Below are 27,921 nucleotides of genomic sequence, written 5' to 3'. Positions count from 1 at the left end.
TCACAGAAATGAAGATCACATGGAGGGTTGTCAGTGAGGAGAGGGAGGGGTGAGAATGGGGGGAAAAGGTACGGGGAACAAGGAGCATAAATTGTAGGTACAAAATAGACAGAGGGAGGTTAAGAATAAGTATAGGAAATGGAGAAGCCAAAGAACTTATATGTATGACCCATGGACATGAACTAAGGGGGAGGGTAATGCTGGTGGAGGGAGGTGTAGGGCAGAGGGGAATAAAGGAGAGGAAAAAATGGGATAACTGTAATAGCATAATGAATAAAATATATATAAAAAATAATAAAATGACATCATAAAACTTCAAGCCAGAATGTGGGAAATACTATTGAAGAAATGTTCAACAAGTAAACTTAATTTTAAAAGGGGGAGGGCTGTCATAAATTAAGAGATTTTAAAGGACATACCAACCAAATGTAATGTGTGGACCTTGTTGGATCCTGATTTTAACAACCTAACTTTAATAAGACATTTTTGAAACAAATAGGAAACTGAACACCAACTAGGTATTAGTGTAACAATAAAAATGAGTGTTAAGTTTGTGAAGTGTGATAATAATACTGTGAATTCCTAGACAGACACACACATGCATCTTCATCAACTAGAGACAAACACTGAAATATTTGTGGGCAAAATGATATGGAAGTCTGGAATTTGCTCTAAAATATTCAAACCCCAAAATGGAAAGGGTCATAAAATTGATATAGAAATGGCAAACTACTGATGTGTTAAAAATGGGTAAAAGAATGGGGAGAATACCAGTAACTGCGTTAATCTCAATTTTTAAAAATATCTTAGAACAACCCTGGCTGGTGCAGTTCAATGGGCTGAGCTTCAGCCCCAGAACCAAAAAGTGGCTGGTTCCATTCCTGGTTGGAGCACATGTCTGCATTGTGGGCCAGGTCCCCACTTCGGGGTGAGTGAGAGGCAAACCGATCTATGTTTCTGTCCTTTCTTTCTCCCTTTTTCCTCTCTCTAAAATAATTTTTAAAATCTTCTTTTGGGACTTCCGGCAAGATGGAGGAATAGGTGGACGCACTGTATCTCCTTGCACAACCAAGATTAGAAAACCAATAATTTACAACAATAATTTACTATCAGAATAACACCCAGATCCGGCAGAGGATTTATCTGAATGGAAGTCGGACAGCCAAGAAGTAGAAGTAGACGCGTTCAGCTGGACTGGTAGGAGAAGATGAGCCAGGCGGGCGTGGGGCTGGCTTGGGTCGGGGGCGCACGGAGGTCGGGGGAAGGTTTGGCGCGAAATCAGCGCAAAAGTCATCGGGGGCGGTGCAAGAAGGCAGCGGTGATCCCTGAGTACGCAAGCTGTGGCTGGCAGACCCAGAGGGGCAGCGATTGTGGACCAGGGCAGAACTCGCGGCCCGGAAGCCCAGACAAGGGTCTGAGTCCAGGAGAACGGAACTACCGCCATTGTTTTCTCCCGCCCCGCCCCCACATATAACGTCACAATCTAGCAACTGGGGGGCCCAGCCCCGGTGAGCACCTAAGGCTCTGCCCCCCACCGTAACAAGAGCAACCAGACCAGAAAAAAAAAAGGAGAGACAGTGGAAAAAAAAAATATGTTTTCAACAGAGCAGATCAGTCCCCCAGGACTCATCCTTTTGAGCGACCAAGAATTAGCCAATCTATCAGATGCGCAGTTCAAAACACTGGTGATCAGAAAGCTCACGGAACTGGTTGATTTTGGACGAAATTTAGATGAAAGAATGCAGATTACCATAAAACAGATGCAGGAGGACACTCGGAGGAGAGCCAATAGTGAAAGGAAGGAATCTGAGTCTCAAAACAATACAGTGGACCAGAAGGAAGATAGAATCAACCAAGCAGGAAAGCATGATGAAATAAGAATTCAAAAAATTGAGGAAAAGATTAAGAGCATCCAAGACACCTTTAAACGTTCCAATATCCGAATTATAGGGGTACCAGAATCGGAAGGGGAAAAGCAACAAATTGAGCACGTATTTGAACAAATAGTAAAGGAGAACTTCCCCAATCTGGCAAGGGAACAGTCCTCCAAGAAATCCAAGAAGCTCAGAGAGCCCCAAAGAAGTTGGACCCAAGAAGAAACACACCAAGGCACATCATAATTACATTAGCCAAGGTAAAAACGAAGAAGAGAATCCTAGAAGCAGCAAGAGGTAAGGGGACAGTCACCTACAAAGGAGTTCCCATCAGACTGTCAGCTGATTTCTCCAAAGAGACCTTACAGGCAAGAAGGGGCTGGAAAGAAATATTCCAAGTCATGAAAGACAAGGACCTACATCCCAGATTGCTCTATCCAGCAAAGCTCTCATTTAGAATGGAAGGGCAGATAAAGTGCTTCTCAGATAAGGTCAAGTTAAAGGAGTTCATCATCACCAAGCCCTTATTTTATGAAATGCTAAAGGGACTTATCTAAGAAAAGATAAAGAAAAGACATGTATAGTAAAAGGACAGCAAACTCACAAATATTAACAACCACACCTAAAGCAAAACCAAAAGAAACGAAGTAAACAATTAGAACAGGAACAGAACCACAGAAATGGAGGGCACATGGAGGGTTAGCAGCAGGGGGGTGGGAGGAGGAGAGAGGGGGAAAAGGTATAGAGAATAAGTAGCATAGAATGTAGGTTGAAAATAGATAGGGGGAGGGCAAGAATAGTACGGGAAATGTAGAAACTAAAGAACTCGTAAGTATGACACATGGACATGAACTAAAGGGGGAAATGTGGGTGGGAGGGGGGTACAGGGTGGAGGGGAGAGAAGGGGGGAAATGGGACAACTGTAATAGCATAATCAATAAAATATATTTAAAAAAATCTTCTTTTAAAAATCTTAGAAAAGAAGAGTTATAGAATCATCTCCTTAGGCCTCTTTTTACTTCAGGTTACAACTAACCTGTGGATCAACACTCTCTAAGCTACCCAATCAATGAGTTTTTCTTACATCATCATTCTCAATACATTTTTCCTTTCCATCAGGACCTCAACAGTCTTTGTCTGATACACCCTAACGAAGGAAAGACACTGTTTATAACAACACTTTGATATACCAGTTCAGGGGCCCTACCAAAAAGTAAGCTTGGTGTTGCTATATCCCCCATGGATCCTAATCTCTGTTACCTTTCATGGGTTTCTGTCCTTAGCAGAACTGTTCTTTTCCCTGTTCTCAAACGCTACGTTGTGTTTTCCTGGCTTGGCCATCTTACTACTACCTACCGACTTCTGCCCACTCCACTGGTCTGGAATGCCCATATACTCCTACTCTATCCAGCAAGGCCCTTCCACAAATCCCTTCTCAGGGCCCCTGCTGTCATCTGAATGTTCAATTCATGAAGTGTCAGAGAAGGAAGAGACTATTCATAGCTTTCAGTGACCTATCATTTTAAGTATGTAAGCCTTTTAGTATCTCCTATATTTTTAACTTCCTTATTAGAATGCAAATTCCTTGAGGACAAGGACCATATTTTATATAAGGATTGTTAGCACTCAAATTATATGCAACGAATTTAAGAAGCATGGTAAACAGCTGTTCTCTATATACAAGATGAGAACAATTGAGATGGCTCAAACTATATGCCAGGCATTATTCTCAAGTTTTCTATAATAACTACCACATACAACAACCCTGAGATTACTAAGCATTTGTCCATTTCATGAAATGATGCAAAAGAGATAAACAATTTATGAGAGGTTATAGTTAGTGAGTGAGCAAGCTGGGATTTGAAGTCAGGGAGTGTGGCTCCAAAGTCCCATTCTCAAAATCAACTATTCAGCACCTCAGAAAAAACTTGAGCTTGCAAGTCTGGGGTCATTTCATCCCAGGGGCATGTACAAGAGAAAACAGGCTGGAGTAAAAGTCATGGGATCTGCATTCTAGTCCTGACACTGATCTCAAATAACGGTACTCAGCAGCCCTTCTAGACTGCAGTTTTATTTGGAAAAAATGAAGAAGGCTGATTTCCTTCTGGACCTAAAGGTCTATTATTCTATCTTCCTCTGGATATTTTTTGGAGAGAAAAGAACTGGGGGGTGGGGGGGGGGGACCTAATTCATTATCCAGCTGCCAAAATAACCTAATTCCTACAGTGCACCCTCCTGGCCTGATCTCCAGTTTATTCACCCAAACAGCTTACACAGCTCCACTGGAACATCTGACAGACATCTCCAACCTCTCACGTCTGAAACGTATCCTGACCTCCGCTCTCTACATGCCCTCCTCCTGCCATCCCCACCTCAGCAAAGGATCATCTTCTCACCCACTTGCTTTCACCTGCACTATACCATCAAGTCCTATTAGCGCTACACTCAGAAGGCCTCACCATGGCCTGTATCGCTCCATTTGATCTGGACTCGGTCTTTCCCTACTTCGTCTTCTCTATTTCTCCTCTTTGCCTCATCAGCTCCAAGCACCCTATTCCTCAAACAACCTACTTTATTCTCACCCCAGGCCTTTTATACTTGAAGTCTCTGCTTGAGGAGTCATCTCCTTTGCAAGGTCTTCCCGATCACTCTCTTAAAAATAACCAGAGACCACTAATTCATTTCTATCATTCAGTCCTTATTCCCTGTTTTATTTTCTTCAAAATATTATCACTAACCAAAATTATATTATGTTTCTTTTCTGTGTCCCCCTCCCCTACACTAAAATCTAAGCTCCACAGTAAGAACTTCCTCTTACTCTTTTTCATTAGTCGATCCCCAATTCCAACAACAGTGCCTGGCACAGTATTTGTTGAATGAATGAATCTTCCCAGTCTCTAGTACCTGCCAAACCCTGAATTAAGTGCTAGAGATATCTTAGCTGTCGATATCTCCTTCCCTTCTCAGCTAAATCTGTAGGTAGTGTTTTCAATCTCTCAAATTCATTCAGGATTTAATACCCGGCAATCTGGGTTCTAGCCCACTCCTTTGGAAATGCTCATTAAGTCTCACAACCTTCCTTATTCCAATAGCCCAGTCAATGAACACTTCATTCCATATCTTCTTGACCTTTCTCCAGCAAAACTGACCATATCCCCCTTTTGGCAAATCACCTTCCTAAGTTTCAATGCCGATATTCTCTCTTGGTTCTCCTTCTACTCTCTAGGCTATTTCCATTCAGTCAGCCTCCTGCTCCTTTAAATGTCAAGTGTTCCCAAGTACTTAATGATTAATCTCCTCTTCTCAATTGATGTTCTCACCACCACCGAGCAATCAACTCTACTACTATAGATTTATCTTAGCCCAGTTCTCCTTCTCCTGAATTCTAGACCAACATGTTCAACTGCCGCTGGACAGCTCTACCTGGATGTCCCACGGGTACCTCAAACCCAACATGTTAAAAATGGGAAGTCACTTCTCTTTTCCCTGTTTCCTATCCTCCCCCTCAAAGCATGGTTCTCTGCTCTAGAAAACATCTTGATGAAAGGCACTGACCAACCAATGAAGCCAAACCCCCAGATTTCCTAGGCATTCCCTTCTTCCTCAATCCCTCTGTCTAATCAATCACTAAATAGGTCTCCTATTTGCACCCACTAAAGCAGTTTTCTTATCTTGTGGTCACTTACCTTGTGGTCCACCCCCCCCCCACCGCCCCGGCTCCCTATGAATCCATCCTCCAGAGTATATCTTTCTGGAGCACAAAAATCCAATTCCTGGTTTAAAATTTCCCAAAAACTCATCCCCATCACTGTACCACCTTGACAAGGTTTTTCTCCTGGCATTAACTCCTCTTTTTGCTCCAGTAATGCCAAATTTCTCATGATTCCCCCTCAAAGGACACTGTTTTTGTTCATGTCTCCCCATGGGATATCCTCCCCCATACCACCTACCTGGCAATCTATCAAGTCCCAGCTCAAATGCATGGCTTCTGTTGGGAGGCCTTCATGAATTCATCCCTAAAACTGAGAAGGCTCCCATATCTATTCTTTCACTGGACCTTATAAATGTCAATTTATTATAGTTCTTACTTCAATTGCCTATCTCATCTTAAGAGGGTTTTGTCCCCAGTCTCCGACTCAAACTCTCCACAGAGAGAAGGTATTCAATACATATTCATTAAATGAATGGATTAAGGCAGAGATCAGCAAACCATGGCCTATCACCTGTTTTTGTATAGCCTGTTAGCTAAGAATACTTTTCACATTTTTAAATGTTTGGAAAAGAAAATTTTAAAGAGCAATATTCAGTGATGCCTGAAAATTATATGTAATTCAAATTTCAGTGTCCATAAACAAAGATCCATTGGACCATAGCCATGCTCCCCTGCGCACGTTTAGTCTCATGGTTGCTTTCGTGCCACGACAGCAGAGCAGAGTAGCTGCCATCGAGACCATATGGCACACAAAGCCAGGGTTGCTATGTAGCTCTGCACAGAAAAAGTGTGCTGACCTTTGCATGAAATATAAATGAATATGGGCTTTGGTTTCTGACAGAATCTGACCAAATCCTGGCTTTACCACTTACTATCTTTGTGATCAAGGACAAATTACCTAACCTCTGAGACTCGATTCCTTAATTTACAAAATGGGTTAAAAAATCTTGCTGGGTTGTCCTGAAACTTTACTAAGCCTTTTAACTGAGGTCCTTGCTGTAGGAACCAGTCTACAAAGTGCTTGGTACAGAGTACAGCTTCATGTTGAGAGCCCAGGCCTGGATTTGAATTCCAGCTGTGTCACAGACTGTGTGATGCTGGGTAAGGTACTGAACTTCCAGTGCATCAATTTCCTCATCTGCAAAACTAAGATAATAATATGTATCTGAAAAGGCTGTTGTGAGAATCAAAAGAATTGGTACATAGAAAATACTGAACACCATGCCTGGCAGACAGTAAGCAGTCAACAAATATTACTATTAATATAGCAAAAGCTTGGTTAATATTAGTTTCTCATTTTCCCACATCTTCATCTACCTTCCATCCCTATTCAAAGAAGCCCACACCTAAAGCAGTTAAGTCAACACCTTCATGACAAGTGCTGTTAGGGCCTTTGTGGCTTCCAAGTCACATCATAATCATGGTTCTCCTCTTAGCAACCTGATGATCCTCCCTTCTGTAGATGCTCTTTCTTCCTTAGAAATCTAGCAATCGCGGGCTTCAGTGTAGGGGACTATAAAATTCTTATCGTTAGCGAAGATCTCTCTCCCCTCACTGAGCCCCAGTAGCATTTCACAATTCCTGATTCCTACCCAATGGCCTTCACCTTACATTCAAAATCTTAAAAGCTGAAAAGTACTTCCCCCATCTCTCCCCTCCTATCTTCCCTAATTACTAGAAGAGCCTGTCGTTCTAGCACTCTGGCTAGTTTGTCTTGAAATTATACATTAGTCCTTGCTCTCTCACAATGAGACCTTAATTCATCTCTCTCTCCTCTTCTTCTTTTTTTTTGTTCCTACTACCATTTACTAATTCAGATCCTCTTAACTTCAAGTTTATTTCACCAAAAAAGCCTCTAACTGGTCTTCCTGCCATAGGCACTAATCTCTGCCCCACACTCTGACACTAATTTTCCTAAAATGTGCCATTTTTCATCATGACCTTTTTTGTTTAAAACCTGTGGTGCAGTACCCTCTCTCTTCTACCCCAAAATCTGTATGGTAAGGGCAAAAATTGCCTTTAGTGTGGTCATCAAAATTCCTATCTACTTTGCTCCAATCCTCCTTTCTATTGTATCTCCCATGTTAAAAATACTATCACCTTACATTTATGCAGTGCTTAACTTAGAAAACATTCTTACAAGCACAGACACTTCACTGTCACACAGGTGAAACAGGCATTAGGATCCTTCTTTTACAGAAGGAAAAACCGACTTCTAGCACTGAACTACAAGTCAGAACAAAGAGTCCCGGTTCCACTTTCCCCTTAGAATCATAGGTTAGTCCACCAAACCTTCTAATACCTCAATCCCGCCACCAATACACAGGAGTCTCCTGTTCCAGACACTCTGGTGCCCTCAGTGTTGTCCTATCCACCTTACTCCAACACACCTCCTGTTTTCTTAGCACTGCCCTTTATCTCCTACTACTGTCTCCTTGGTGCATGCCCCTGCCCCCGACTCTTGTTATAAAAATACAGAATTTCTTCAAGTCTTGAGTTTAAATAACACCTTTTTCGAAATCCCTTCTCTGACACCCAAAAAACACTGTATTCCACTTGCCAACACTATGGAACTTGTAGTTACTGATTTGATACTTATTGCTCCAGTCACACTACAGCCAGTTTATTTTATGGTTTGATCTTCCCATATGCCCTCCTAGGAGGAAAAATTATTAGAGCTTTCTACTTTCTCACAGTACCTATCCCAATACCTTGTACATAAGGACTCCAAGTTGAGGATTATACAGCCTAGGCCAGTGTCTTTCAAACAGCCAGGCACAACCCACGAACAGAATGAGAAATCAATCCAGTATGTCACAACCAGTGTTTTTGTTTCTAACAAAACAGAACACATCTCTCGTAGTAAAGATGAGTACTGTTTTATAAAACTCTTATTGCATTGCATATGTATTTAACTATTGGATCATAATATCAAATACATTTTTTACTATGTGTTATATGCTTTTTTTAAAGTTTGAAAGCTGCTAATGTGGATGACCCAATTTCTAGGCTCCAGGGTTTTACATTCAAACCAGTAAGTTATTTACTCTTCACCAAACTGCACACACTCCGAGAAAATTCAGCTAAATAAAATATAGATAGTACACAGAGGCTGAGGGAGACAAAGCTTAAAAGAGTAATGAATGTAGGGGAAACTGTAAAGGAATATGTCTTAGAGATGGTGGAATATGCTACAACACTTGGTATGTAGTTTCCAGCCTCTTCCATTTGTTCAGCAAAAAACCTCTACAGAAGGGCTTTTAAATTTTTCTCAAAGCACGTGCACTTAAACACAGCCCTCACTGCAGCCTACAATACAAAGGGATGCAGGGTCCAGCCCCAGCTGTGCCAACCTCATTTCCTACCGCTTTCACCCTCAGTCACTTCCCTCCAGCCACAGTGGCCTTGTTGCTATTCCTAGAACATTCCAAGTTTCAGGACCTCAGCACGTGGTGTACACTCAGCCATATCCTTCCTCTAAATACCCTTCCCTTCCAATGTCCCATCTTCAGAAGGGGACTCCCTGGCCACCACATCTACAGTAGGCCACCAACTCTCTAGACCCTTAACCTGCTGTATGTTTTTTTCTAACACCTGTCACCTCCTAATATGCTTTTGCATATTTATTCTTTTATGGTCTATCCCAGGGATCCATAAACTTTTTCTGTAAAGATCCAGGTACTAAATACTTTCAGCTTTCTGTCCCAAGTACTCAACTCTGCCAATGTAGCACAAAAGCAGCTTAGACAATATGTAAATGAGCAGATGTGACTGTGCTGTAATAAAACTTTATGTGTAAAAACAGGTAGGTGCCCCGGCTGGTGCGGCTCAGTGGACTGAGCGCTGGCCCAAAAACCAAAGGATTGCTGGTCTGATTCCCAGTCAGGACACATGCATGGGCTGCAGGCCAGGTCCCCAGTTGGGGACCACACATTGATGTTTCTCTTCCTGTCTTTCTCCCTCCCCCTCTCTAAAAACAAACAAACAAACAAACAAATACATAACTAAACTAATAAGATCTTTACTGGCTGGGTTTGACCCATAGGCTATATACTTGTGTTATATTCCTTCTAATAAGAGTGTCACAGGGACAGGAATCTTCTCCATCCTCAAGTACACTTTTGCTAAATATGTATCATGTAAATAAATAGTATTAGTCTGGAGGTGGGAGGTACATTCTTCTTCCACCTCCACAGATGCAAATAACATGGTATTCAAGAAAAATGAGGCCAAGGTCAGCAGCTCCGTTTCCATTTGGTTAGTATCACACTGTGAAAGATGGTCCAACAATCACTGTGTGCTACTGTCAACAGAAGTGACCATCTCACACATACATGCCTCTGGTCACAACTGGGACCTAGTAGGAGCTTGTTAAAACACACGACTGCTGGGCTCCACTCCCAGAAGTTCCAATTCAGCAGGTCTAGGGTATGGTCCAAGAATCTGTCTTTCCGGCAAGTGCCCAAGTGATGCTGACACTTCTGGTACTGTACTACACTTTGAGAACCACAGGATGAGAGCACCTGAACACTATAGTACTAACATCTTTATACTATTAAAAAAAACAAAAGAGCCACAAATTCCTGAGGTTCCAGTGATCGGGGGACTGAAAAAGAACAGAACCATAAAACAGCCTACAGCAGAACCACTGCTTCAGTAAAATGAGCACAAAAAAACACAAGGTCTTTGATTTTTTACAGCTTGTCTTTCAAACACTCCATTTTCACTTGCACATCTAGTTTTAACTGGCTAACACAAAAAACCAAACAGGTCAAAGAGAAATCACCAGTGGGTGGCTAACTTTGATAGTAGGCAGAGTATTACCTCCATAATCAATTTCCTTAAAGTTACTTTAAGAACCATAACCACCTGGCTTTCTATTGTTAGATGCCAAGAATGTTTTCTAGATGGATACTGGAGATCCAGTCTCATTACAATCAAATACACCTACAACTTTCTAAGCCTTAGCACCATTTTTTAAAGAAACCTGTCTTGAAAGCCAAGTGGAGGAAGAAATGAATGCACAAACAAAAGAAGAAAGGTGTGAGGCAGAGGTCCAAGTAAACTGCTGGCTTGTGCACTGGTAGAAGCCACAGGAGCAAAAGTCAGGAAAGCCAGAGGCCAAGGACACTGGACCAATTGTTGGACAGCATGCTTGCTGTCTAGAACTTCACAATGCTTCTAGAACATCCACCTTCTCATCACCACCACCAACTACCTTGCTCATATAAAAAACAGTTTCTCTTGGTCCTCTCCCCTGGACCTGTGACTCTGGACTAGCTCTGTTGTCAGCTGTGGCTGAATGCAACATGTATACAATACATTTCTTATGCTACTTTAGCTTAAAAAGGAGAAAAAAAAGAAATACACCTACAATGAATTACCAAAATGATGATAAGTCTACCACTACCAGATAGAATCCATACCTATCCTCTACCCATAATAAAACTTACAACAATTTTTTAAAGTTCTATATTTGTAAATGCACGGGACTTTAAAACAACCCCCTAACTCACAATCAAATTACCCTGGCCCTGGCTGGTGTGGCTCAGTGGATTGAGTGCCAGCCTGTAAACCAAAAGGTAGCTGGTTCAGTTTCCAGTGGAGGTACCTAGTGAAGCCTGGGTTGCAGAGCAGGTCCCTGCTTATGGGCATGTGAGAGGCAACCAATTCATGTTTCTCTTGCACTTCACACATTCATGTTTCTCTTCCTCCCTTCCCCCCTCTCTAAAAAGTAAATAAAATCTTAAAACAAAAATTAATTGAAGCCATTACTTACTCCTCCAATCTGAACAGCTCACAGTGATTAGAATTTATGTTCATTTGTAGCTGTTTCTAAAGTGTGTGTCTGTTATAATGATATATAAATAAAGTAGGTTAAAAAATAATTTTCAGGTGAAAAAAGTAAGGCAAAATTTAAGTTCTTAAAAGAGAAATTCAGTCCTGGCTGGCATAGCTCAGTGGATTGAGTGCGGGCTGTGAACCAAAGTGTCGCAGGTTCAATTCCCAGTCAGGGCACATGCCTGGGTTGCAGGCCACGGCCTCCAGCAACTGCACATTGATGTCTCTGTCTCTCTGTCTCTCTCCCTTCCTCCCTCCCTCCCCTAAAAATAAATAAATAAAATCTTTAAAAAAGAGAGAGAGAAATTCAAGAAGCAGAAATTCACAGTTAACAGACCGTTTAAGTAGATGGCAATACTGCATCAAAATATATCTACAAAAGAGATACCATATAGTCAACGATGATTTAGCAGACCCCAAGTGCACAAGTCTAAAGATGATTTCAGCTAAGATTAAGCATTTCTGGTGAAATGATTAAATAACAAGATGTTGTGCATATATGCAATGGAATATTACTCAGCCATAAAAAATGATATTACCATTTGCAACAACATGGATGGACCTACAGGGTATTATGCTCAGTGAGATAAGTCAGATGGAGAAAGACAAAATAGTGTATGATTTCGCTTATATATGGAATGTAAAAAAACTAAACAAATGAACAAGCAAAACAGAAACACAGTTATAGAGAACAAACTGATGGTTTCTAGGGTTGGGGTGCGGGTGGTGGTGGTTTCAGGGCTGGGTGAAAATGATGAAGGGATTAAGAAGTACAAATTGGCAGTTACAAAGCAGTCATGGGGATGTAAAATATGGCATAAGGAATACAGTAAATAATACTGTAATAACTATGGTGCCAGGGGGGTACTCAATTTATCTGGGGAATCACTTCATAAATTATACAAATGTTTAACCACTATGCTATAACCTGAACTAATGTAATATTGAATGTCAGCTGTAATTGAAAAGAAATAAAAGTATTTTTGGCGAAAATTTAGCATCTGAATTAAAATGTGCTAAATGTAAAATATATTTCAAAATCTTACAACTTTGTAAGGAAAAGGAATATAAAAATATCTCATTAACAAGTTTATGTTGATTACATGTAAAAATGTTATTTTGGCTATACTGGGTTAAATTATTAAAATTAATTATACCTTAGTTGTTACTGTGGCCACCAGAGAATTAAAATTACATGTGGCTGGCACTAGATTTCTATTGGAAAGTGATAGCCTACCCATCTGCAAATATATTTGCTATCACCTCCTCCTTTGGGTGATTTCTAAAAAGCTTGCAGAAAATGTTATGGAGCAATGAATGAACTTGAAGATATGTAGTATTTCTGACATGCAGTGAAGATCCTTGATCTTGGCCTAATGTAGGAACAACACAAGTACAGTGCTCATCCACTGCCACTTGATGTTGTAATCAGCACACTTGCCAGGGGAGGGAAGATTAGTTCCACCTCTGTAACCACTCTGCATGTACATATCTAAAGCTATACAAACACACTGCACATGTAACATTCATTTCAAATTGCAATTAAATGTATCAGAATCCCTAGCAGTGTTCCTAACACTGAGAATAAGATCTCTAATTACAAAAACTACCTGGTTCCCTGAACCCCCCCACCCCCAGCTCCCAGCATGTTATTTCATTCTTACAGAAGAGATGGGACATGTCTGTAACAATCCCTGTAATCCCTGCCCTTTTTACCTCAACATCCTTAACTATGAAGTTAGAAAGCTGCTCACTGGTTTGTACTGGCTAACCCCTACAACCACAGAGGACACCAAAGGAGAATACTGACACTGGCTGAAAAAGAATAACAGACGTAGGGTCTAGTACTCCAACGGCTGCCATATAACCATTAAAACTTTGCAAAAAACAATACTGAATAGAAAAATTAAACATTTAATCCCTTGAGCTCTTTTCTCTCTGCAAACCTATGAGGAAGACCTATCTGAACATATTTTCACACACCCAGATAGACGTGTGTTGAGACTCCCACAGTCTAAGGACAATATCGTTAAGGAAAGAAATGTACTGCTGGGGAGAATTAGAGGTAATTGTGAAACTTAAAATGAAAACAAGCTTTTAAAAAAGGAGGAGGTTGCAAATATTGCCAAAAGATTATAATACTCACATAATTTAATTACCCTATCATAGAATATAAATTTTAAGGACTAATTCTAGCACACTGGAGAGGAGCCACAGCCCATGCGACAGGAAAGCATTTAATTCCCAAACATGTGTTTCAAACACTCTGAATGTTATCATCCTGCAGCAGCGTCAACAACTTGTGGCAAGCTCTGGAGATGACTGTGAGTGGTACTCAAGTACGTAGTCCATAAATATTCGCTGAATGAATGACTGAATGAACCAGAAAACTCACACACATAGTACAAATTAAAATGCAGGACGGAACAGCCAGTTAATGTGAAACCAGAGCTAGGGGTAGATAGAACAAAACAGTGCCCCGAGTCTAGTCCCAGGCTATTCCCCCAGGAGCCAACTCCCTTATTTCTGCTCTGTGTAGTTTATTCATCTCCTCTTACTTTTATGATACGCCCGAGTCTTCTTTCCCACAATTTCCCTCCCTCTTAACTGGCTTCCCCAGATAAAACATGAGGAGCATTTTCTAGTCTCGTCTCTAACAATCACCCACAAATTCAGTGGACCTCCCAAAGGTCAGAACTATGATAGGTGGTAGGGTATAAAGGTAAGTGTAACACTATACCTACCCCTCAGGTAGCTCGTAGGGGAGGCAGACAGACAAGTAAACAATTATAGCATAAAAAATGCTTGGAGAATAAGGCAGGAGTGCCATCAGACTAATCCTTTACTTTTTTTGCTCTGTTGGAGGGGAGGGTGACAGCCTTAGAAGGATGATACGAGAGAGTCAAAATTAAAAAGTGAATTATACTCGAGTATGCCTGTGACTGTTTTAATAGTCAATGTATCAAGTTAGTGCTCTAAAGTGACTCTTCTAAGGAAAATTCTCTTACTCTGGAAAATGTTGAAGTTCATGACCTGGCACTGAGTACTATCAAGAGAGGAAAACCCCTCACACAATTCAGCATAAGATAATGTGCAAACACAATTAGTCATAATATCAAGAGGCTTTACCCACTACTGTCTGTCCTTCCTAGCTGAAGGTGACTAGACTAACCCACTCTTGTGACTTCAGCTGGCTTTTTCTACCAGCAGTGCTAGACTTGCGGGAGTCATCCATACTTTCTCCCCGACACCCCTTATGGCCACTGGCTAAAGTCTGCCAGACTGCTAGCTGGGGCAGTGGCCACAGAAGAGAAAAACTGACCAAGTACATGGACTGGGTGGACCCACACTCTGCTTTGTAACTATTCAAAAAGACAACAAAAAACACAATTAAAAAATATACTGGGAGAGCCTGAGACAGGTAGTAGTAGGTATGGCACCACGGAAGTTGCTTTTAATAGGAAATTCATCTCGTTAGTTTCACAGGATGCTGAGTTTTCATCTTCTGGTACCCAGCTGCTAGGATGTTTCATGACGCATGAGAGCTGGTTTGTTTCTGACTTTCTGTGGCTACAGATTACTTCCAAGTTTCATGTCCACCTTGCCTAACTTTCCTCTGCCTCTTGTCCTCACCATCCCAGGAACACCTTCTTTTCTTCACTACTTTTTCTCTTAACCACAGAATCTAGGTAATAGGTAGTTTGTTCCCTTAGAAAACTGTCTGCTTTATCTCTTTATTTTCCACATGAATCAGGACATGGGTAATATTTTTAAAGTTGTATTTTTAAAATGCCATGATTGGTATACCTCTTAAGGGGTTCTTTCTTCAACTTTAATTACTGACTTCAGTGAGTGGAAAAAACAAAACTATACTTCATCATTTTAAGGAAATAAAAAACATTGTGGCCCCAGCACAACACTGAAAGTAATATCTTTTATAAACAAAGATTTTAATTATGAACAGCATTCTACTTTTATGAATATGAATTATAGGAAATGTTTCCTTTGAGTCCATATTCATGCCAATAATCCAAAAGCAGTATTATGCAATAAAACACACTATCTTGTAGGATCCAATGATGCCTTAACCTTCACTAAAAACAACTTTTGAAACCTCTCGTTAAAAAAAATAACACCAAACCTCAGCAAATGTATTAGTAGATGTTATAAAGCTGACATTTTGAAAATTATGATTCATAAATGCATGGGTTTCTTTTTTCAAATACTGTAAACCTAATATGAAGGAATTCATTTGGTCATTTCACATCACAAGTTTCATAAGTTTCTACTGTAAAAAAATTTTCAATATTTAGACAAGTTTGCTGCTGATACATCTCAAGAATCTAAAAGTAAAAGGAATTCCTTCAAAATTAAATCTCCAATTTAAAAAACAGTCAACTTTGCCCTGGTGTGGCTCAGTGGGTTGAACACCGGCCTATGAACCAAAAGTTTGATGGTTAGATTCCAGGCCAGGTCCCTGGTTGGGGCCTTGTGAGAAGCAGCCCATCGATGTTTCTCTCACACATCTCCATTTCTTTCCCTCTCTTTCTCCTTCCCTTCCCTTCCCTCTAAAAATAAATAAACAGTATCTTTAATAAATAAATAAGACCAAAGTTCATCTTATTATATTAACTTAAACACGAATATCAATATGGGAAAAAGGGGCTTCAAAATCAACTTCATAAGAAATTATGAAATCAAAGACCCCAGAAATTAAAATGTTTACATTCTTATCTTTCTTATTGAAAATCAAGATAAATAGAACTCATTTATTGAAAATGAAAAAGTCTAAGAATGTCATAATCTTTTAATAGATCACAGTTAAAGTCAAATAAACTGCCCGACACTGTCAAGATCTTTTTCAGTAGGAGTTAATTTATTTTGCTACAGGAAGGCAAAAGTCACCACATTAAAATCACATGCTAATTACCAATCTTGTTTTTGCAATCCCCAAATCCTGAAAGCAAAATCATTGCAATTCACTCTGGGATTGTTTGTATGTGTGTTTTTAGTGTCAGGCAGAATTTTTAGAAAGAAGAAAATTTAATCTACTAACAGAAGAGTGGTACAATTTCAAAAAATGGTACAACTTTCAAAAACTAGATTAATGGCCGGCCTACTCATGTACTTTAAATGTTGAAAACAAACAGTTCAGATACTTCTGAGAATAACAAAACAATATGATTACCTGTCCATTTATTCCCTATCATTTTTACATATGAAAATCTTCAAACAGCTAGGGAAAACATAAATTAGGTAAAGAAAAGGGCTCTATTTGAAATCTCAAATAATTTTACTCAAAATTAAGAGCAGTCCATAAAAAGTTAAGAAGACCCTTAAGAAAAAAGTGTTAGAAATTACAATAGATTCCCTCTTAAACTGGGCAGAATTACTAGGAAAAAAGTTGGTAATTATTGTCATTAATTTGTTTATCCCTCTCCCTGATGGCATATTTAACATTATGCTGTAGAAGCTATAGTTAAGGTAAGGAGCTATGTCTCATTTATTTATCTTCATATTCCTTAGTACTTAACATGTGCCTAATTCATAACAGCAACTGAAAAAAGGCTGAATGATTTAAGGCAATTAATGTATTCCTAACTCTAGGTAGTCAATTAGGTTCCAACTCAAGCAAGAACATTCATAACTTTATTTTAGCTAATAAGCACTGAGTAATTTGATGTGTTTTATTAAAATCTGCAAAGCTATAAAATGGTTTTTGAGCTCTGAATAACATTTTTAAAGTATTTAAAAGAAAGTAGGTAGCCCTGGCTAGTGTGGCTCAGTGGATTGAGCATCAGCCTAGAAACCAAAAAGTCACAGGTTCAATTCCCAGTCAGGGTACATGCCTGGGTTAAGGGCCAGGTCCCCAGTTGGGGGCGTGCAAGAGGCAACCAGTCGATGTTTCTCTCCCTTTCTTTCACCCTCCCTCCACTGTCTCTAAAACTAACTAAATAAAATCTTTTTAAAAAAGAAATATTTAACATTTAACGTTTAATAAAACATTAAAAAGTACTCTCGAAATTAAAATACAAAGTAACTGGTTTCACTATGTGTACCATGGTATTAGCATGGTGAACATGAAGTGACCGTGCACTAGTCTGGGAAGGTCATACTGGGCAAGCAGGAGACAATGTAGAGCGCTGCCATTCCCACTCAGATTCTGGAAAGGTGGGAAGCCTGGTTCCCACCCTTGGAAACAATTACTTCTGTCCCAATCTACATGGTGCTGCTGGAAACTGAGGTATAGAACTGGCTTAGTCTATGGACTCATTAATACCACACAAAGTTGGACCTTTCTGGACTCCCAACAATTCCATTTCCATCAACTCTCTAAAGCTCTAGTCCAGAGCAAGTGAAAGCAAATAAATTAAAGCCCTGGGCCAAAGAGGGCCACATTCAGCCACATTGTGTGTTTGTAGACTCTGCAGGCTAAGCATGGCTTTTACATTTCTAAATGGTAAACCTAGGAGGCACATTTCATGACACATGAAAATTATATGAAATTCGAATGTTAGTGTCTATAAATAAAGTTTTAATTGGAACATGGTTGTACTCATTCATTTACATGTTGTCTATAACTGCTTTTACACTATAATGGTAGAGCTGACCTCATAACTTACCAAGCAACAATATTTACTGCCTCGCCCCTTTACAGAAGTATGTTGACCATGAGTTTAAACATTCTCTATGCTCCTGGCTGCATCTCCTTTCTCAGAAGCAGTCCACTGCTTCACAAGGTAGAGAGACTCTGAGCTACGTAACCTCAAAATTCTAAGCACTCACTAAACTTTCTCTCCTTATACATTAATTACCTATACAGGATTTTAAAATCAAGAGTACACAATACTTACAGAGCTTGGTAAATGTCCAGCTTGGAGCTGTGTCATCTAAAGTTACATCATTACATACACATAATACATGCAACTCATTAGGATGGGAGCAAAGACAAAGTAACAAATTACATGCACACAGAAGGCACTGAAAAGGAAGCGCAATGCAAGTACAATACTGTACTTGCACAGTTCAGATCTCTCACTAGACTATCACATCAAGTTCTGAGTCACACTACTGAAAGGAAACAGGAACGACAGAGAATTTGATGGTGGACAGATGAAACTCACTAAAGAAATGCTAAATGAAATGGGATTAGTTGGCCCAAAGGAGAAAAAGATGAAGAAAGAACTAGAATAGTGAGGGTGTCAAATTATGTGTTTGTTGATAGGTTTAATTCCTGCTAATAAAAATAACCAAGGCCCTAACTAATATTAGACAAAACATCTAATGAATTAAATGTGATTCTTAATGATATGGTCATTCCTGCCTTAGGCCCTCAATGAGACCCTTAAAAGATAATCACTTGTCAAATATTGTACTACCAGTCTTCAACTGATGTATTATAGGAATATTCCTTTTTCAGAAACATCTGGCATTATGTAAGTTACCACAAAGCTGTGCTACTGATGCCCTAAAGTTCAGTAATATTAAAGTAACTAAAAAGTAATGTTAAGTTTCAAAGCCACATGCCATTCCACAGGACCAAGTAGAGGAAAGTGGACTTAGATTACAGAATTTGTTACATCCAAGAATACTGGCACTGCAGGATTTTAATTATTCTAAAACAACGATTTTCAACCTTTTTCATCTCATAGCACACATAAATTACTAAAATTCTGCATACACCAAAAAATATTGCTGTTTTGTCAATCTGACAAAAAAAAAGGTATAATTTTGATTCATTCACACCAGATAGCTATAGTTGTGTTAGCTGTTGTCATTTTTAATTCGACAATCTAAGGGAAGAGAGGTCAGTGCCCCTGACTAAATAGTCAGGTACTGTGTGTTTTAAAAATTATTGCTGCACACCAGTTGAATATCACTGTTCTAAAAGATTACAGGGATAAAGGAATCTTCTAGGATACCATGCATTTAGAATACAGTCTGGATCTGGATGTTTTCTTGAAGCAAAGAGAATGAGTCTCAAACACCTTTTCTTCCATTGCTATGATACTGTAATTTTAACTCTCCCGGTTCTTCTGAGTAAGGCAGCTTGCAGCCATTGTTAATGTTAATTCTGTCTTGCAGGAGGTCAATGGATACACAACTACAGTCTAGAATAAAGTTTAATAGCCCAAATTAAAATTTGATTAGGACTTTAATCACAATTTCTTTTAAATTAGAGATAGGGAATATATTTCCACCAAGCAAAAAAAAAAATGTAAAATTAGGTATTGTTTCAAAACAATATTCCTACCTAAATACATTATTACTTCAAAATCTCCATAGCTGTACACTGTAAGTGAAGAGAGTACATTGTATTTCCAATTCATTTTGTGACTTTCAAAACACAGAATCCTTGAACATTGAACACAATATATTCTGAGTCAATTTCAACACTGCAATTAGTAATGCAAATTGTGAAACTTGCTCGGAATATCATTTTAATCTGAGTTTTTCCACCTCAAAATTCTAAAGCCTGTATTCCCTATATCTTTCCGACCCGTGTGAAGTACAAACTAATCTGACTCACTAAACTTTCTCCACTCCTACATCACCTACACAAGATTTTAAAATCAAGAGTACACAATACTTTCGAGCCATTTCTACAACCTTGCATTAACCTTACCATAATAAAGTTTTCGCCAAGTTTCTTAATACTTTTTATTTGAAGACCTGTGAAAGTGAAACAAAGAAAACACAACCCCCTCCCCCTTTTCTGAACCATATGGCAGTAAACTGAAGTTAACTTATTTTTTTTTACCAGCTCCACGCCTATCCATCGGCCCTGGACATTTCTCTCTTTGTGCCCTGGGACTGGGCTAGAGCTGCCTATTTACTCGCTACCGGACCGCAATCATGTCGTTAAATCCCAAAAAGCAAGTCCCAAGCGGCCCCCGACCGGTAACGAGACCTCGCCGCGGTCGTTTCCCAAAACCCGGGCGGGCGGCGGTGCGCGCCCGCGGAGGGGCCCGAGGCTGCCGGGAGCGAGACCACTCCGCCCGGCGACGGAGCGGGGAGTGTGCTCGCCGCGGCCCGGCCGGACCCGCCCCGGGAACTTGTCTACCCGAGCCCCGGGACGCGCCGCGGCCTAGCCGCGAGGCCGGGCGGAGGGCGCTTCCGTGTCCCGGCCGCCGGGTCCGCCCGCCTCCCCGCGGCCCCCGCGGGCAGGGCCACTCGCCGCCCTCTCCGGGCCGCCGGACGCGCCCGCCGACCCCGGGCCGGCTCCTCGGTCTCCTGCCTCCGCCCGCGGCCCCGCTCGGCGTCCGCGCCGGGCCCTTCCGGGGTGGCGGGCGCGCTAGGCCGCGGCGGGGCCCGCGGCCCCGGGATCGGCCGGGCGGGCCCCGCGGCGGCCGGTACCAGCCGGCCCCCAGGGCCCGGGTCCCGCCGGTAACGGGCCCCGCCGCCTCCCCTCCCCCCCCCATGACAGTGCAAACCCTCGGCCGCCGGCCGCCCCGCCTCCGGCACCAGGCCCGGCTCAGGGCCGCGGCTGCATCGGCGGCGCCGCGGCTCTCCGCCGACCCCCGCTCGCTCCCGGGCCCGGCGTTTCGGGGCGGCTCGGGCCGGCCGCCGTCTCCGCCGCCTCCGGGCCGCCCTCCGCGGCTCCGGGCCCGGGAGGGGGAGGCCGCGGCCCGGGCGGTGGGGGCGGGGGCTGCTCTCACCTTCATGTCGGGACATCCTAGTTCAGACGGCGGCGGCGCGGCCCCTCCCGGGCTCCGGCTGCAGTGTCCCCCGCGGGGTCCCGGCGCTGCCCGCGCCGTCCGGCCGATCCCACTCGACTCCCGGGCTCGGCCGCGGGGGCGGGGTGGGCAGGAGAGCGCTCCCGCGGCGGCGGCGGCGGCGGCGGCGGGGAGGCGGCGCGGGGCGGGACGGGGGCCGGGCCTGGCCGGGGCTGAGCTCCTCCAGGAGGCGGGTCCGACGCCGCGGCTCCGCCGGCGCCGCCGTGACTCGGTCACTCTCGGGCCCGCCGGCTCCCGGCTGCGGCGCCGCGCTCCTGAAATCCCGCTCCTCCCCTTCCCCGGCCCGCCCCCCCCCCGCCCTCTCCCCGGCTCCCGGCCGCCGCCTCCTCCTCCTCTTCCTCCTCCTCCGCCTCCTTCCGCCGCCCGCACGCCGGCCCCGCCTCTCGCGGCCCGCGCCGGGCCCAGCTGCCCGGAGGCCCCGCGGCCGGAGGGCGCGGCGGAGGCGGCGCGGCGGCGGCGGCGCTGGCCGGTGTCCTCCGGCGGGTCGCTGTCGGGCGCTCGAGCCTGGCCTCTGTCGCCCGCCGCCCCCCGCACCCGCGCGACCGGGGCCGCCCGCCTACCCGGCCGCCCGCTGCTCCAGCGGCCGGGCGGCGGGTCGGGCGCTTCCCGACGGCGCCCCGGGCCCGCGAGGGGCCGCGCCCTCCGGAGCATGGCTGCGGGCGGCGAGCGGCGGCCTCGGACCCGCGGAAGGGCCGTCCGGGGCCACGTGCTCGCCTCCCTTCGTGCCGGTCCCGCACCGCGGAGAAGCGGCCAGCCTCTGCCGGCGGCGGGGCCGCTCCTCCGGCGACTCGCAATCGCGGGCGGGCGCGGGGGGAACCGGGGGCGGCCGCTCGGCCGCGGGGCTTCGGGGCCGCCTGCTCGGGGGCCGCCGCGCCGAAGAGTCGGCGCCGCCGCGGGGCTGCAGGCGGGCCCCGCGCGGGGTGCGCTTCCCCGCCGGGCCGGTCGCGAGGGCTCTGCTTTGAAGACTCTTGGGGGAGTTCGTGTGTGTGTGTGTGTGTGTGTGTGCGCGCGTGTGTGTGTGCGCGTGTGTGTGTGCGTGTTCCTGCCGGAGAACTCGTTTTCCGTTATTTCTCTGTTACATTTTTACACTCTTCCTTGTCAACTTTGTTTCCAGGCATTCCACATATTTCTACCGCCCCCTACACCCGGGCGGTGGGCAGGGTGCTCGGTGGAGGTGGAGGGCAGATTGTGTTTGGGGTCAAGACTCATCGGCCTTGGGGTTCTGGTTCTGATACTCTCTGTGTAGCCTTTCTGAGCCTGTGTGTCCTCCTGGTGACTTTTAATTTATCCTTTCATATTTGAAATTGTCCCCCCCCCTTTTTTTCCTTCATAAAACCGTGTCCCTAGGGTACATGTACTGAAATCGGATCGTAAGGTGCTGTTTGCTTTAGGATTGCTCTTGATGTCCGCCAACTAGCTGTGGGACCCGGGCCAGATGACTTAGCCTCCTGTGCCTCGACTTCCCCTTCTTTAAAATGTACATGGTCGCAGATAATAACATTAATGATAATATTAACAGGTAGATATTTGGAGGATTAAGTACTAAAATGTTTATCAACTCTCTAACCCAGGACACACCAAAAACAGTTTGTTACCATATTTCATTAAATCCAGTTTTAAGATACCGATTTCAAAGATATTAAAAAGCTTGTCATAAATACGTACAAAGTCACTCAGATCTATCCAAGGGCTGTATTTGGTAGTAACTAGTGATAAACTAGGTAACAGCCAGAGTAAGTTTTAAACAAACCGAGATTTAAATGAGGATTTTGTCACCAGAAATACTTACATTGCATGTGTGGAGCTTTTGTCCAAATTTAGTACACCACAGCTGTTGGAGAAAGAGGTCCATCAGGGCGACAATTGAGTTAGTAGAGAGAAATAGGCTTCAGACAGGCAGAGCTAACACCTCCTGCTTCGTGCACCGTGCCAGCAGCACCTTTCTAAGCGCTCTGCAGTACTGGTTGGTGTTGGTGTGGTCCTGCGGACCGCACACTGGAGCCTCAGGTGCTCGGGCTGGAACAGTGTAGGCAGCACCCCACACGCAGTCTCGTGCTGAGTAAATGATGTCTGTAAATACATTAAGCTACTGGTGTTATTAATACTCCAGACTGATACAATGATGAAGCAGGTACAGGACCTGACAAAAAATCCAGAACTCCAGGAAGGAATAAAAATATAGAGGTTTGTTTGGGTTTGGGGAGTTACCAAATCCTGCTCCTGAGAGCCGACAGGTAACTGTAAATCTCAGGGGAATGCCAGGTTTTTGCTAGTTACTTCATTGTTTCCAATAACAGAACTGAGAGAATAAAGTAACTAAAGATATATTTTTTTTTGGTTTGAATAGAGTAAGCAGAAATATTAAAATTATTTGGGAAATTTCATGAGTGGAAGAAACATTTCCTCAATTCTGTCAAAAGTCAGGCCCTTCAATAACAACCTGTTTGCTATCCTGCCTTATGGGAGATTTTATTCCCCCCCCCCCAAAAATGATTAATTTCAATACTCATACCAAACTGTCCATCAAATAATGTCTGTTCTCCAGAAAGGTTTCCTTCTGTCCTCTTCCTGTACCTCCTTGAATTCTTTTTTCCATGTCCTTGCTTCACAGCCCATCTTGCTACTATGGCCCAATCATGTCCCTTAAAATGGGCCCGTGCATGTAAACACAAGTGGAATCTGAATAAGACCTGTAGTCTAATTAAATGTATTGTCAATTTCCTGGCTTTGATACTGTTCTATAGTTTCGTAAAGATGTTAGCATTGGAAGGAACTGGGGCAAGTATACATGGGCCCTGTATAACTTACTGTGAGTGTAATTTTTTCAAAGTAAAAATTAAACTACTGGGACAAATCAGATCAGTCATTGCCTGTAGCCAAGGGAGTGGAGGTGGAGATTGACTTCAGTGAGAACTTTTTGAAATGATGAGAATATGTCTTGATTGTGTCAGTGTTTACTGTATACGTGTGTCATAACTTATAGGACTGTATACCTAAAAAGGTAAATTTTACTTCTATATAAATTATACCTTGGTGAACCTGACTTAAAAAAGAAAAGCAAGCTCTTGTCACCCCAGCCTACTGTTGTCTAGAGGGTGAAATTTAACTATCATATGAGACCCAACAGTCTTGTCCACATGATAACTTTTCCTTGCTCTGCCAGTGTACTCTGCTTTCTCGTACTAGACTGATTCCTGCATCCTGGCCTTTGCATGTGCTCTTGCATCTGCTTAGAAGGAGCATAGGAAATACAGTCTGAATTCAAATTCCCTGCACTTTGTTTAACCTTCCTTGCCTCTCAGGCACACCAATGATTTCCTTCTCTGTTTACTTATGCTGTGCTATAATTTTTAATTAGGTTTTTCATCTCTCCTCTCAGCTAAACTCTTCCAGGACAGGTAGCATGATTTGTTTCTGTTGCTGGCATCCAGTGGTGTTAAATGAATGGATGAACGAATAATTTAAAGCTGGAAGAAAGTTTTTTAAAACGTTCTCAAAATGTGGTCTAGGGTCCCTGAGTCCTCCCGTGTGCTCCAGAGGCCCTGCTCCACAGTTTTCTGCCTAGTGTCCTGGAAAGGGTGAGGCCTGGTTATGTCTGTGCTGTCCACTGTCCTCACAGTTCTTGTGCGAGAATCACATCCCCTACTTCCCTTGAACTTGCTTTAAAGTTTTCATTTAAAATTCTGTCACCTTGAGTATTTCAAGCATTGCCTTGTGATACCTTGATTTCAAATTGAACCATGTGCACCTGCCCGGAAACCACCCACTTCTCCATCCTGACTATATCCGGGCTCTAACATATGACTTCCTGTTTTATTGTTAACTATTTGTTTTTCCAGTTTTCTTACTTTGCCACTAAATTTATTCTTTTACTTCTTTAGGAGTCCAGTCTCTTGATCTTTCCACTTGGCTTTTTATTAAAAATTTCCTTTTAACTTTTCTTTCCTTCTGATCCAATGGGTACCCTGTGGTCAACTGAAACTATTCTTTTTTAAGGCAACAACTTTTATTATCCCTCACCTAATTCATACAAAAGGGAATATGGCGAATGGTTCAGGGTGAAATGAAAAAAATGCAGATTTGAACACACTGGTCTGTTTACACAGGGAGCAGGCTCTCCCTGACATATGTCGGGCTGCTTCTCTGTAGACACAGCCCTCAGGGCAGCAGGAAGGACAGCTCTTGCAGGCGCATTTCACTCTGCATTTACTGGAGCCAGCACAAGTGCAGGATCCAGCAGTGGGACAGGAGCATCCGGGGTCCATTTTGAGCAGAGGTGAGGCAGGAGATCCAAGACGGCACAGACTCATGTGCTGTTGCTATGTGGTATCTCAAACTATTAATCATTCATAACCCTCAACAGTTTAGGACCTTTATTCTCAAGGTGCACCAGCTCTGCAAACTCCCAATCCTGAATCAATTGCATGACTCAGTTTCTTCCCACCTATACCCTCTTGGGTTTAGAACACAGTGTAAAAAAAAAAGGAATGTACAGATAGTGGAGGAGAGGCTGCTACAAAATCTAGTAGGTAAACTTCACTCTATCTTGAATCAGCACCCTCTACCATTCCTAGGTTATAAATCTTTACCATTTAGCTTCAACTGCTTACTCATTAGCTTACTCATCCACATATGCAGTAGATTACCACCTTCTAATGCACAGACGGAGTAAAATTCAAAAAGCAAGAATTTCTTCTTCCCGCTGTAAGCCTCCAAAGAACCTATACATGTGTATCTTCCTGCCTCTGCCTTCACTCTCAAAAGAACTGAGATGTCCTTTTCCTAAAATCCTACCTCTGCTTATGATCTCACTTCATGGCCATGCTCCTTCAGCCACCCTCTCTGCATCTGTGCTTCCACCCACTCAGCCTCCACTGGTTCATTTCCCTTGGCTGAAAAAAATTCTTCAAACCTGCACTCTGTCTGGTTACTGCCCTGGTTTCTTTATAGTCAAACTCCTTGAAAGAATTGTTGCTACTCTTCCTCAGCTTTATAACCTGAGTCATTTGATTGCGTGGCTTTTGATGCTGTGGTCTCCTCACTTTCTGTGACACCACATTTACCTCCTCTCCCATGTTCGTGCTCTTCCTGTATCCTCTATTGGGTTGAGAGGAGTCAGCGTCAACTCAGTTGGTCACCCAAGACGGAACCCAACCCTCATCCAAGACTTTCCTCCCACTTGTCTCCTACAGCCATTCAGTCACCAGTGGGTTTTTACTCATTAAGCATTGGTCGGGTTCACCCCTGCACATTTCCACAGCCACCAAACCATTCCAGTCTCCTCAAGACTCAGAGGGATCTTGGTACCTCATCACCCACCGTGCTCCCTTCTGGTGTCCTTCCCGCTGCTTTCCAGTTAGCTTTGTTTCCTTTCTGACTAGATGTTTAAAACCATGAATGTTATACATGCTCATTGGGGAAAATTTAGAAAATACAAAACAAGAAAAAATTAGAAGTCACTTAAAACCTTACCACCCAGAGAAAATTATTGTTATATTTTGATGTGTTTCCTTTCTAGAGTTATTGTTCAGAATCATAAATTGAATCATATTATTCCACTGCTTAATGCCCTCTGTGGCTCACTTTCAGTGACCCCCACCTCTTATGGACTAACTTAAATTCCTACATGAGTCTAAAGTCCTTGCAGGGTCTACCCCTACTTCTCCAGCTTGTCTTCTACCCACAGTGTGGTCAGCCTTAGGTCTCCCTGGAAGCAGGGGGATCGCCTTTTCTGCTTCAGGGCATCTGGAATGTGTGTACCTGATTTGCCATATAATAAACTTAATTTAAAGTCATTTTGGAGAAGGCTTGCCTGAACGCTCTACCTAATATTAAGGCCTTCCCCCACTTTTTTTTTAAATCTTGTTTTTATTTTCTTCACATATATACTTTTAAAAGATTTTATTTATTTATTTTTAGAGAGGGGAAGGGAGGGAGAAAGAGAGAGAGAGAGAAACATCAATGTGTGGTTGCCTATCATGTGGCCCCCACTGGGGACATGGCCTGCAACCCAGGCATGTGCCCTGACTGGGACTTGAACCTATGATGCTTTGGTTCGCAGCCTGGGCTCAATCCACGGAGCTACGCCAGCCAGGGCTTCACATATATTTTTAATCCTCACTTGAGGATACACCCATAGATTTTAGAGAGTGGGGAAGGGAAGAGGAGAGAGGGAAGAGAAACATCGACTGGCTGCCTCTCATAGGAGCTCTGACTGGGAACTGACCCCGTAGCCCTTCAGTTTACAGGATGACACTCCAACCAACTGAGCCACACCGGCCAGGGCTATTTCCTTAATATTTACTTACATGAATTACCACAACCATTCTAAAACAAAGTGTCAAGAGCCATAGACTTTTGCCCATTCTTTGACACAGCAATCCAACTTCAACTAATTTAGTCTATTTAAATCTTGAGTGACAGCCCTGGCTGGGTGGCTCAGTTGGTCTGAGCGTCATCCAGTATGCTGAAAGGCTGCAGCTTCAGTTCCCAGTCAGGGCACATGCTTAGGCTGCTGGTTCAGTCCCTGGTTTGGGCATGTATGGGAGACAACCAATCAGTGTTTCTCCCTTCCTCTGTCTCTAAAATCAGTAAATATATACTTGGGTGAGGATAAAAAAATTTTTTTTAATCGTGACATATGCAAAGATTTTAGATACAAGGATGTGTATCACACTGTCCTTTTTAATGTTTGAAATTGAAGACAACCTAAATAAATTATGGCTTATTCAAACCCATAGTAGCTAGAAATATATTT

General features: G+C 43.1%; 1 protein-coding gene and 1 long non-coding RNA gene across 2 annotated transcripts in view; both read right to left on the bottom strand.

The window, feature by feature from the left end:
* Positions 1 to 21,432, bottom strand: part of KCMF1 (potassium channel modulatory factor 1) — a 73,762-nt gene extending 52,330 nt beyond the window's left edge. The window contains exon 1 of the mRNA XM_028514482.2: positions 21,087 to 21,432. Coding sequence (XP_028370283.1) covers positions 21,087 to 21,102 — 16 coding nt within the window. The 5' untranslated portion in view covers positions 21,103 to 21,432. The remainder of the gene's footprint in view (positions 1 to 21,086) is intronic.
* LOC118501146 lies at positions 18,002 to 20,047 on the bottom strand. Its single transcript, XR_004903750.1, has 2 exons — positions 19,888 to 20,047; positions 18,002 to 18,192 (listed from the first exon to the last, which is right to left on the bottom strand). It is a non-coding gene; the product is annotated as an uncharacterized LOC118501146 (long non-coding RNA).
* Positions 21,433 to 27,921: the final 6,489 nt, after the last annotated feature.

The sequence above is a fragment of the Phyllostomus discolor genome, chromosome 6 (genome assembly GCF_004126475.2).
Source record: "Phyllostomus discolor isolate MPI-MPIP mPhyDis1 chromosome 6, mPhyDis1.pri.v3, whole genome shotgun sequence".
NCBI classification, from domain to species: domain Eukaryota; kingdom Metazoa; phylum Chordata; class Mammalia; order Chiroptera; family Phyllostomidae; genus Phyllostomus; species Phyllostomus discolor.
Note: the sequence above shows the minus strand (reverse complement) of the source record. Positions and strands in the feature narration are given on the sequence as shown.